General features: G+C 40.7%; 1 protein-coding gene across 2 annotated transcripts in view; it reads left to right on the top strand.

Annotated features, from left to right (window-relative positions):
• The window catches only part of cdh4 (cadherin 4, type 1, R-cadherin (retinal)), a 200,349-nt gene that overhangs the window by 153,572 nt on the left and 33,555 nt on the right, over positions 1 to 13,222 (top strand). For both annotated transcript variants that reach the window (XM_067588137.1, XM_067588138.1), the window contains exons 7-8: positions 1,097 to 1,241; positions 12,304 to 12,476. In XM_067588137.1, coding sequence (XP_067444238.1) covers positions 1,097 to 1,241; positions 12,304 to 12,476 — 318 coding nt within the window. The remainder of the gene's footprint in view (positions 1 to 1,096; positions 1,242 to 12,303; positions 12,477 to 13,222) is intronic.

Genomic DNA, 13,222 nt, shown 5'->3' with positions numbered 1-13,222 from the left:
GATTAGTCGTGTTTCGGTGAAGGCAGGTGCCGCCATTCAATCTTTCATGTCATCCCACAATACATCACGACTTCCTGTAAACAGGCTGGCAGGCAGATCCTCTTCTACTGTGCAGTGGCAGACAAAATATTTTGCTTTGGTTTTAGCCAGAATGAGAACCTTTTCTCCTCTTACCAAGCAAAGCTGTGATTAAATAACATTTCTGCCGAGGATATGAATTTCTAAGCAATTGAATGAGAGTAATGTAAGTCACGGTGAGGAGTGCCATTTTGGTTCCAGGGCTATTACAAAGCTTTGCGTTATGTTCGATATCATTAGTGGGGATTGGTGGCGAGTAGAGGGTGTGTAACAGTAGCGGTGGAGATTAAGACATCCCAGTGTAGATGATGATTGCTTTTGTCAGTCCTCCCTGTTCAAGCCCCCCTACCCCACACACCCGCCCATCCCCACACCACCTCTTTGTGTTTTCATCTCTCATTTACTTGCACAAGGCTCAGCCACTCTCCTTCTCTCCTCTCCTTCCCATCTCATTCCCCTTTTCCCTGCACCGCCTTTTTTCCTCATTCTCTTCCTCTTTGCTCTCTCACTATTCTCACACTGTGTATTGTCAAGGAACAGCTCATCAGTCAGAGACATCCATCCAAATGGCTGGCTTTGTCAAAACAAACTGAGACAAACATTCTCCCTGAACAAAAAGAAGCCACAGCTTGAGCAGCAACACCTCTCTGATATTTTCTAGGCCTCTGGCTGTGCTAACAACAAAATAGGCGTTGTTTGTGTGTCTGGAACATTTCACTACTTTGCCCCTTTTCTGTGTTGTTATGGTCCGTGCCAAGATACCAACAGGATACTCATGCCCTGTTGGCAGACAAGAAACAGAATATTTGTCTGTTAAATGAAGTTGCCAATTAACAAAGTCAAAGTTGTGCCGTGTACTTTGTTCCAGTTCAGACAGGTCTGCAGAGTCAATCAATCATGCCAGCGGCCTACTGTCAGAGTCAGCTGAGCAACATCTGGAATATTCATTCAAGCTCTTGTTCAGCATTGAATGCTAATGATCCTTTCTTTCTTTGTGCGCATTTGTGTATGTTCACAGCTGAGAGCCCATGCAGTGGACATGAATGGCAACCAGGTGGAGAATCCAATAGATCTGTACATCTATGTGATTGACATGAATGACAACAGACCAGAGTTTCAGAACCAGGTGTACAACGGCTCTGTGGCCGAAGGATCCAAACCAGGTAAGAGTTCCTTCTGCTCATTATAGAAAACGCTGCAGGGTAACTCACGTGGGAGTGCAGGTTCATTTGAAATGTCTGCACTCCATCACCAAGCAGCAGTAATGAAACTAATGCATGCGTGTTGCTCAGTGTGATATGGTTTTCGTCTCTCATGCAAATTTAAGTTGATTTTCATAGAGAAATAGATGTCAACCAGGAGCTGAAGAAGAAGGAAAACACAGTAAAAAACAAGACTAGGTCAAAACCTAGTATATGGCTGGACCCTGTATGAAAGGCTAGAGGGCTTTAAATTTGAAACAAGTGATACAGGAAGTGGCGACACGTGGCAACCAAGCCCCCAGGAAGTGCGGAAGTGGCTTTGACCAAAGCCAATTTGACATAGGGCCTTTCTCACTACCAAGTACGCCAAGTTCAGACTTGCATACTTGCTAGTTCAGACTTGGCAAGTTCAACTTGGGAGTACAAACATCCGAAGACGGGAGGACGAAGTATAATGATTCTACATTTGGAACAGCAGCGTACTTGCTGACAGCACAACTACCTGACTGTACTGTGACAAAATAATCTCAACTTAAAGCTCCACTAACACTTTTTTCTCTCATAAAAGAACGTCAGTGACAGAGAGATGCAGTAAATTGTTATTCAGTCTGTAATGTAGAGATAATAAAAATCCAAACTGTTATTTAGCTTGATAAAATAAAACAAAATTTAATATAGACTGATCTGTTCATTTTAATACATTTATATTTATTAAAATGTGGTGATATCTGTACATATAGAGCCCCAGAGGCAGCGCTATTGTTCTGTCCAGTAAAAACATGAAGCTTCACTTCACATTCAGACGAACTAATGTGGCAGCTACAATTGTTAGATTTCATCTGTGAAACCAACATTTATCTTCCAAAAGGAATTATATCATATATCAAAATGCTATGTAGACATTAGAGCCAGCAGCAAATCACCAAAGAGCTGCACAGATCAGGTCAGTGGATCATGCTCTTCAGGGATGAAGATGGATGTTGACTGGCCTATCATCTCAGGAGTCAGGCTGCTAGCAGCTGAGATGACGCTGGTCTCACCCGCCCAGCTGCACCTCACATCTCCAAAAACTTCCAAACAGGTGTTATTTGGATAAACTGGCCACATACTGGGAATCTAAATGGTTACTTTCTTGCCTGAAAAAATATTAAAACATATTAAATTAAAACTTTTAAATTAAAAGTGACATATTAAAGGTCCTACAGTGAAAATTACAACAGTTTAATCTCTGCCATCGCTGCCAGTTGGTGCAAAATGCATTCTGGGATAATTAGCTTCAGCTGCCTTCGGCTGACCAATGGTGTGACTTCATCACTCAGTCAGTGACAGACATTCGTATTTCTAGGGCTGCCCCCACTGTTGAGATCCAGCCAAAAAAACACAAACAAATGAGCTAAGGCATGCTAGACATGCCTAAATTACTCATTTAGCTGGCTCAGCAGTGTGGGTTAACAGCTTAGTTGCTAAGTCAACACCTTTATCCAGATTGAGCAAATCAATTAGTTAATGTATTGATCTGGACAAAAGACACAGTACCAACTCCACATATTCTTCTTCAGGTTGGATGCTCCAATATGTACAATATACCAACTGCCAGCAACTCTATGGACACATATGGAAGCGGCAGCTTTCTAAACAAACATATTCTTTTCTTTTATTGACAGCTTCCAGCTTATTCATGTAGGCATAGACACACAGCACACTTTGATTGTATTACTGGAATTTTTTACAAAAGTGAAGAAAAAAAAGAAAAAAGAAAGAAAGAAACTGCTGAATTTATTCTCCACTGTTAGACAGTCTGAGTCTGAAAGAATCTAATTAAAGTCGCGTCTTATGAAATGTTGTGGGGATTAGTATACAAGAGTGACATGACATGACAACAACATGGCTTGCACTGTGACCACAGACAAAGTGAAGAGAAAGTTCTGTCAGTGTTGTCGCTTAGGAGGACGATATGAGGTCAAACTACACTTTTGTTCAGTTCTCAGTGGCTGAGTCATATCTAAAGCCATAAAATACCTATAAGTACAATCCTGCAATCATTTGCAATTATAAAGTTTAAATTGTATAATGTAACAACTTAAATTGCTGCACTAACTGAAAACCACCACTTATACTAGCACTTTTGTATCCCCAGTACTGTACTTTACAGAACATTATTAATGCAGTAATCCATTTGAAGCTGTGAGTTAGACTGATTTATTAATAGCAACGTTCAGTTTAAAAAACTAAAAATAATTTAAAAAAGAAAATGTTCAAAATTACTTAAATGCAAAGCCTCCTATTGCTTAAGGATTCTGTTTGCGTCTTTGTTTTAAACTATGAGTCATGGAGGGTTTCCTTGAACTTGATAGCATTTAATGTCAGTTTGACCAGTCAGATGCACTTTTTTCAGTCTTCAGAGGTTCCTCCATGTTTCGATCTCACTTACAGTAACCTTGAATAACTTGAACTTGGACAACCAACGTTTTGAGGTGTGGATTTGACTCTCTGAGTTTTCAGTTGGTTCAGACAAGGGCAAGTTCATAAGATATTTGTGTTACAGTATCTTAGCTGGATGCATCATTATAAGATTCTGCAGACCATGGAGAGACGTAGACCTTCCCTCAGAATCAGGGAACAGAGTTGTGGTCAGTGCAAAGCCAGAGACGAGAGCAGAATGTGCAAGTAGCTCTCATGTCTCGACTGGAAGAACTCATGTACTAACAATCAGACCCCGAGGACCCATGTTTGTCTTCACAGCGTTCAGATATTGTTCTGCTGCAAAGTTTAATCTCAGGGGGATTTGTAAACAATATAGGAAAGCATGGTTTGTATGTGTGTGTGTGTGTGTGTGTGTGTTTGTATGTGTGTATGGATGAGTGAGTATGGGATTGACTTTGTGTATGTGTGTGCGTGTGAATACTGGTTACTCCTCAGTGGAGCGTGGGTCTATATACAGAGCTCCTAATTAGCGAGGGCAGCCAGACATTCCAAAAGCTACTTTCTTTGTTTTTCACTCTGATACTCTCTACTTAGTTTAAAATGAGAGTGTGCAATGACAAAAGTCTTTGAATTCAATTTTGTTTTGAAGAGAATGCTATCCGTAATCCCAATTAACAAGAAACATATTACACCATGTACGGCATAATTGCTCTGCTCTTCATTAAGCAGTCACTGCCAAGTAACATTTGTTTGTGGAGCATAATGTCAGGTGTGGAGAGTTTGGTGTCAAAAAAGCATTTTGTGTGTCGAACGCAGCTCTTTTTGTCTTCCTTTGCTCAGTCATTGGTCTCTGAATTGATGAATTTTAATTAGGAAAACAGGCTACAAAGCCACATTGGCCTAATTGCCTGTTTAGTCGAAGAAAACAAGAATTACTGTGATTCATCTTCAGTGTACAGAACGTCAAATGTTTGGACACATCTTCCTATTCACTTGAATGAGAAAGTGTGTCCAAACTTTTGACTGGTGCTGTAGGTTCAAGGAAACACTTTATACTTTTCTGGCCCATTTAAGCCTTTAATATATCCTCCGTCAGTTAAGTCTTTTACTCACTAATAATGGACCCAGTTTAGACCTCAAATGAAGTGCTCTACAGTTTTGCTAAAGTCAGTTTTTGTACCCAGCAGCCCTGCAGTTAGAGAAAGGGATAAATGCCAACTGTGAGATATGCACTCAAGGTAAAGTATATAAATTAATGTCAGGTCTGACTTTGACTAAACTCTTTTGTATGTGCCTTTCTTTACATTTTACACTTTAGAAACTCTGCTGCATTGACTCATAAAACCTAAGGCAACAACCAAAAATATTAACAGTGAATAAAAGAAATAGAGATAAATCTGAGGCACTTATTTTTGGCATAGGAGTGTCTCAGGTTCTCTAATTTTTTTTGTCTTTCAGTCCTCACTTCTCCTTGGTTCTTAAACCATTACAATATTAATATCTTCCACTCAGTCCTTTATTTAATGCTTTTAATATACTTTTATGTAAGCTTAATGTCACACACCAAATGCAGTGATGTGGTTTTGATCATTCTGTGGAAAGGAAAGGCCAAGAAAATCCCCAAGGGTGTTACCTCAGGTGACTCTTTCCATTCTGAGAACAGGTGCAGTGTTGAAACCTGCCGCAGCATTGCAGCTGACAGGTGCTGCTCTGGGCAGCGATGCTACTGGAATATCTCAATTCTCTGTCAGCCACTGCCCACAGCAGGTCAGAGTATTAGTGACACATAAAACAGTACTGTATATCCAGTACTACATCATGATGCACAGTGATGGAGTTACAGTCACATTGTGGGTTTTCCAAAACATTATTGTAGCTATTCACTGCATATGTGGAAAAAAACAAAGACAATATTTTACAGGCTTCCAATCATACAATGTTTTATATGAATTTTCAGGGTAATAAGCAATGCAATAGTTTTATCATGAAACTCATAAAGTGCCATGAAATTTATTTTAAAGTCACTTCACCCACATCAAAAACCAAAAAGCCATTAAAACACATTTTCTCATTTACAAAACTAAACTAAAAAATAAATTTGCGGGTCTCACTTGTATGAGCATGGTGACAAAAGCCTCAGCAGCAGAGATGTCAAAAACCTTTGCAAAAAATTATCTGCTTGGATAAATATCACTAGAGATCATTCAGAATTATTCACTTTAATAAATGTGAAATATTTTAATTCCATAATTTTCATCAAAAAAAGAAGAATTACTCCAAATGAATCTAAAATGTGTGAAATATTTCTAATATATTTAATGTATGTGCTGCTTGCATGCAGTCAAATCAGTGCTGCATCCAATACAAACTTAATTGAAGGCATTTGTTTCAACAGTGTCTCAGCAGAAAGATGAAACATGATGCATGAAAAGTGGAGAAATTAATTGCATGGTTTTCTGTCATATCAATGAGAATGAGTTTAAATAAATCTGTGAACAAAGGAAATACAGTCTTCATCTTCAGCATGCACACTAAATAGTCCAACTCTATAGAAACAGTTCAAATGCTTAAAGAGGACATAACATGGTTTTTGTGATTTTCTGTTATTTTTAATTATGATGTTGGACGTCTATGTTAAACAAGATCAAAGGTCCAAAACTTGAAGTGAAGGTATGCTCCCTGCAAGTCAAAAGCCCAGGCTTCAACCTGCTATATATGCTTTGTTTACAGTGTTACCTCTACTTTCTCCTCATGTCGACATCAGATTGTTCACACATGCCCACAAATGGCCATCTGTTCCAAACCTTTTGTTGCCAAGGTTGTCCACTTGCGTATTTCAGATCAGATCTAGGCTCAAAGATGTACAGAAGTTTCCATTTTCAGTAAAGAATCAGACCAGAGTGGGCTCATCAGGTGGGGGCCTTAAAGAGACAAGATCTAAAACTGCCTGTTTCAGACAGAGGCTGAACTGAGGGGTTGCAGTATAAGACAAATAAGGAGTTTTTTTAACTGTAAATCATGCAAAGATTGTGCAGTAGAGCCCCTATATATAAATATAGACTTGGAAATCTGCACGATACATCCCTGTTAATATTCATAATATTATGAAAATGTGTGTAATAGTAACAAACCTTTATTTTGGATAGTTACTCAATAAAAATCAGAAAATATCAGAAATATAAGATATAATCATTTTTTTCTAAAAGCCAAGCAAACTGGGGATACAAGGAGTTAAACTGTGGTAGTATCACATTCTGTATCAACAGACCTACATCTCAAAGGTTCTCTGAAGCATTACAACACATCTCTCCATCTATCACTGTGTGAAAGCCATCAAAGAGGGAGACCTACAGGGAACCACCCTTATCACCGTCACCAGATGTTACGTAGTGAGAGATCCGATCAAACCATCAGCCAGGATCAGTTTGAAACGGCTTCATTTGTCACTTTCTGCCACCGGGCCCCTGCTCAGCACCAAATGAACCTGTGACTAATAGAATTTAATTTGTGCAGGTAATCAAACATAACAAAACAGTACATAACAAAGTGAGCTATCTGATCACATTCAGTTTTTGTGTTGCTGTTAATGAGGAATAAATGGAATTCAGTCTGCAATTAGGAGGATTATCCTTGGAAACCTGCTAAACAGGTTAAAGATGTGCAAATAGGGTCTTTTGGTAGCTCTCGTCATTCAGTATCATAAAAAAATCACCCATAGCTTCTGGGTCAAGTGCTATAAGGTGAAGCTAACATGCAGCACACACACATAGAACTAAAACAATGCATAAAACATAGCTGTTTTTTCAAGTGAGGTCACCAAAATGATCTAATGCTCTATAAAATCTTCAAGACTGTGACGTGAGACACTCCTTGGGTTTTGTTAAGTGGCCTCAGATAAAGATTAGTCGACATGCCGTGACTTCTTCAGAAAGTTCGTGTGTTCTGAGTTTGCAGTGTACTCAGAACATCTGCCCTGTGATGTCCTGTCCTTCTCCTTCCCTCCTGCTTCTCCCCTGACTCTTGACAGCAAGTTGTTCCCTTTTATGGATCGTCTTTATCAAAAAGGCCTACTGAAATGAGAGTGCAAGATCAAAACCAGCAGCTGAGTGCCTTCTCTCACAGTCGATTTGCCCTCCCAAGGGAGGACAGGCATGTTTCTCTCTCTCTCTCTCTCTGTCTCTCTCTCCTGAAGAGTTTGCTAACACTTGCAGAGAGATGTGAGAGACTTTCTCTGTCTTGCCTGGGGGGGGTTAATTAAGGATAGGCACAGGAAGGCAGAGATGGAGTGATGGAGGCAAGTAGAGGTGGAGGAAGAAAAATATTTCAATCAGGATATTGGACCTAGACTGTGTGAGCAGCTAAGGCACCAAGAGTTTCTCATTTGCTCCTTACTATATGGCCATGTTCAGTGTGTCATGGTGCCAATCAGGGTCACATGAACAGTTTCTCTTGACGTGGAGGCTCAGTGGTTAGCACTGCCAACTTTGTATGAAGGACCATTTCTGTGTCAGTTTGCTTTTTTTACCTTGTCCTTCAGTTTGTTCCGACAGGAAAGTCATGTGGAGCAAAGAATCTATTTTACCTGTAGGTGTTATAAAAAGCTGAAGTCCTGCCACTTGACCTTCTTAGCCTCTGCTCCATTAACAATTTGTAATTCAGTGAGTTTTGTCATTAAGTGTGTTTAGCCATTGGCATGCTTCAAAACCTCATCAAATCTGTATTGAGTGCTAACAAAATGGTTGGGTGTTCAATTTTGCCTATCCAACACAGAGGTAGGTACCATTTAGTTAATAATAATAAGCACAGAAAACTCCAGGAGCAGTTTTCAGACAGACAGAGGAAATGAACCCTCTATGAGGAAACACACTAAGATCACGAGGCTAGTGAGTTGTCTTATTGTGATATCCTCAATGTTCATGAACATATAAACACGGGATACTTCTTGATAATTTAAAAATACTGTTGTTTTATGTCATGGAAATAGCCAAGCTAAGGCAAAAATCAGAGCTGTAACAAGTAATAAAGTTCTTGGTTGTTGCAGTTTCAGTACCATAGTTGCTGAATTAAGTTTAGATTGACCCCCAACCTTCAAATCAAAGAACCAGATGTTTTCTACCACCGTTGTTCATGTTTTGTACTGCTGATTCAATTAGGAAAATTTCATAACAATTCAAATGGTAAAAGTGCTCCAACTCTGAGTCACATAACATCATCTATGGAGAAAATGAATGCGACTGTAACCAGGGGCGCCCAAAATGGCTCCTCCCTCTGAGCCTCAGCAAGCGTTGCTGCAAGAGGTTGTATAGACATCTCTTGTGGTGTATTTATGCACCTTTGACTTTTTGTCAAGGGTGATACTAGCATGGGCCAAGCTCCAAAAACACTGAATCCTACACTTCCCATAATCCAATTCAAACCCATGTATATGCCTGCACCTTTCAAGATGAACCCAGTTTTTAACAGACTTTCTGTTAAAGTCTCCAAGCACAGTCTGATACCCTGCTGACCACCTGTTATTTTCTGGTGTTAAATATTAAAACTCCTCCACGGAAGACATTACACAACTGTTTCCGCAGGCTGAGCAGCACTGACCATGACAAGTAAACTCGTCTCCATGTGTAAAATGTGGAGAACTAGAATAAAAAAACGTGGTTGCTCATCTTTTGCCTTGAAAGTGATCCAGCTGCCAGTCTTTGCAGAAAATGACGAGTCTTTTACTGCAACTGGAATCCTTGATGCTTGAAATAACTTCCCACACTTAGCCACTTTGTTGCTTTTCTGCTTCATAGACTAGACTTGAGGAGGGTCAGCTGTCTGCCTGTCACACTGGCAAAAGCTTCAGCCCTTGTGACCCTGAATAAGATTAAGCAGGTAGGGATCCACAGACAAGGCTATTGTGCAGTAACAGGGATCAGGGCTCCAAAAAGAGTCTTTGATCTGGCCTTTGCATTGAGGTACGAATGCCAGTTTCTGACATTATTTTTCGTAGTGGCTGGTTTTAAATGGTTTGGCTTGTGTCCTCAGAAAGTAGTGGACTCTATTAGAGGCTCTTGTGTGAACACTGTGTCCCCTTCATAATTTCCTCAAAGATTCACTGGGTTTCAATCTTTTCTCTTACCTACCTTACTTCTCAATTGGTATTTCTCCTCCTTACTCTCTATCTACTGTTTCGCCACCACTCTTTCCCTCTACAAGGCAAACTCTATCTTCCCTCCACTGATGAGAGTTATTATCCTCTTATACAGTCCATCCCCTGCCCTTTCGCTCCCTGGCTTCCCCTTGTACTTTTGCTTTTAGTGGTCTTTATATACCATCTCAGCTCTATTCTCATCTTTTCTTTCTATATCTGCTTTACAATTTCCTCCTCAGCTTTGCATCTGTTTGTGTCTACCTCCCTTTTACTGCTCTCTCTCTCTCTCTCTCTCTCTCTCTCTCTCTCTCTCTCTCTCTCTGTCTATCTCTATCCATCTTCATCTTTTTTTCTCAAACTTCCCTCTAATTGGGAGGCAGATGTTGACTCTGGCAGACTAATGTTTAGGCAGTAGATAGACCTCACCGGTGATCTCGAATCACGTGAGCAAAATGACCAACAATATGTGCGCCTGCCACCAATTAAATTTTCAGCTCCAGCGAATTTGGCGGAAAAGCAATTAGGATTTGGAATTAGTGTTCAAATTAAAGAGGAATTAAACAGGCTCAGAGATTAACCCTTTCAGGCATGGCCACCACTCTTTGGATCTGAGGGCACGCTATCATGATATCACTGAATCCTCCTCACTGAAATGAAAGGGAGCAGCACTAACATGTGATCCAACATCACGTCCTCTCTCTCCCTGTGGGAGTGGAGAGGTTGATTATATATATTGACGCTGTCCTCGGTGGAGTAGCAGTAATTGTTTTTCTTCTTCTTGTCTTTCCTGGGACCCTTTTCTTTTCCTTGCTGGACAAAGTGACAAATCCTGCTTTGAAACTTAATGAAGTTTGAAATAGAATTCTGGGCTACAATTATCCTGTCCATGCAGGCTGTCACAGGAATGATGGTGCCATCTAGACCCAATTATGGGAATGGAGACACCTGTAACTGCTCAGACCCACAGGGGACTGCCGAATCTGCTCAAATCCAGCAGCTCTCATGCTTCAGCTCAGACATTAACATTTATGATTTGAAAGGTGGTGAAGCAAAACCTGATTGTCTTACTTCTGCTGAACAGTACATCATAGAAGACATGTTTTTTGCGGACTAATTTTGATGGGTTTTCAATGTGATAATTTAGCATTTCTGGTATAGTGCCTGCTCAGCATGTCACCCACCACCCACCGTCATGCCCACTGAGGCAACCAGAGTGTCTATTCATTAGTTGGTGCGACATGAAAACTGTGGTATATCTTTAAAATCCATCAGAAATGTTGTCAAAATTATAGGTTTCCAAATAATTTAGACAAGGAATTACATGTAGGCGTTAGAATCACCACCCTTTCTCCTTTTCTCTGCTTCCCCGTCTCCTTTTCACCCTTCAGCTCCTATGTCCTTGTCTCCCTCCTTTTAAGTTTTTCTCTACTTACACTGTCTTCTTGTACAAGCATGTTAGCGCTTCAGCCGTCTCTTCTCTTTGCTGTCCCCCTCCTGCGAGTTGACAGTCTTTCTCTCAGCAGCAGCAGCCTGTAAATGGCTGCCTGATGGAAAGTGACATTTTCACAGAACCCTGTGAGAGAGGCGAGGTGATCTCTCCTCTTTCCAGCACAAAGTGCTCCTAATTGCCTGGTCGCATTTGTGAGCCCAGCTGACAAACTCGTGCAAATCAATAATTCTGCTCAGGAAAGATGCAGGGACACAGAGCCTCTCACCCTGATACGTGCTGTGAGGACATACACACATGCATACAGATGCACACACGTACCTATTAGGCGTATATACACTCTTTACCCTCCCCCCCACACACACACACACACACACTTCCTCCGCCTCACCACCTCTGTGCTGTCTGCCTTAAATGGCAGTGTTTATCCGTGATTCTAAGACAAATAGGGAGAGAGCATCGGAGCATTAAGGGCAGCCACGGTGCCGCTGAAGGCTGAAATAATGGATGGTGGAAATGGCAGAAGACCCAATGCTGCTCATTACTAAATGGACTCTGCAGAGGTGGAAACTTTGTCCCACTAGCTTGGCTATATACAGAGGACGAAACAGCACAGCTTAAAATAGGGGTGTATTTAACAGATTTTGTTTGTGTTTTTGTACTCTACTCTCTAATAGCTCCCACTCTAAAAGTTGCTTGCCAAAGAACAGAGAATGTCACGGCAATTTGCAAAGTCTGATTGACTTGTTTCTGTGCATATAAATGGGTTTTCTCTGCGTCCTCTTTCTTCTTTTTGATATTTTCTACAAATTCATTAACGGTAATGTGCTTACAGGAAACCCTCATTATGCTGAAATTTTTCGAACGTATGTGTGCGAAGGACCTTGAAAAGCACATCTTTGTATTTTAATGAATGCCGCCTGCTTGTTTTTCTGTCTTGCTTTTTTCCCAACTTGACCTCCTCTAGTGCTCATTCTACTTCATTCTTTAGTCTTCTTAGCTAACTAACTTTTTCTCCGCAGGCTCGTCTGTGATGCAGGTGACAGCCAGTGACTCGGACGATTCCACCACAGCTAACGGCATGGTTCGCTACCGCATCCTCTCGCAGACACCCCACAGCCCCATCCCCAACATGTTCACCATCAACAGCGAGACTGGAGACATAGTTACAGTGGCAGCCGGCTTGGACAGAGAGGTGAGGGTCAGCTGCATGTGTTATGTCACTGTTTGATCATTCTACCTCTCATTTGCGTCCACCCAGTCTATCATTATAGTGTCTTACATTTTGGGCCTTCAGCTATTAACAACTTACTGAACAGATGTTCCACTCTTTAGCCATCACAAGGTAAAATGTTGCTTTGGTTGAACAACATTCTATCTGCGTCTTGTCAGAGCTCAGCTTCAAGTCCTGACTGTTGGTAGACAAACAGAGAAAATTTCCATTATAAAACTTAAATGTAGTGTCTGTATTCTTGATTTTTTACTCCAGTTACAATGTTGGGCAGTAATGCATTACTTTGTAACATGTTAGAGTAATGTAATTACTTTTTTCAAATTGAAATTTCATAATTACATTTCAGTTACTAATCCTAGTAACAGTTTGGGGGTTGACATGTTTGCCATCTTACAGTAGTTTGATGGAGGGTTGATAACAGTTCTGTTAGGTTGTGTTTGTTTGGTTTGGCAGCTGGAGGAAGAAGAAAAATGTAACTGCAGGTAACTCCAAAGTTGTCTTGTTTGCATGTTGTGTCTTCTTAGCTGGCCTGCTAACGTTACCCGCTCGCTACTAAGACTACATTCAGGAATCAGCTGGTTTAGTTCAGAGCTGGAGGATGTGAGAACAATACAGCTTTACTTAGAAGACAGGACATCTTCCAGTAACTGTGGTTGATGGTCAGTAAATACATCCAAACTGTAGACTGGATACCTGTTAAACCACAA

The sequence above is a fragment of the Thunnus thynnus genome, chromosome 4 (genome assembly GCF_963924715.1).
Source record: "Thunnus thynnus chromosome 4, fThuThy2.1, whole genome shotgun sequence".
In the NCBI taxonomy this organism is placed as follows: Eukaryota; Metazoa; Chordata; class Actinopteri; order Scombriformes; family Scombridae; genus Thunnus; species Thunnus thynnus.
The sequence above is the reverse complement of the archived record's forward strand: the minus strand, read 5'-3'. Positions and strand labels throughout refer to the sequence as shown.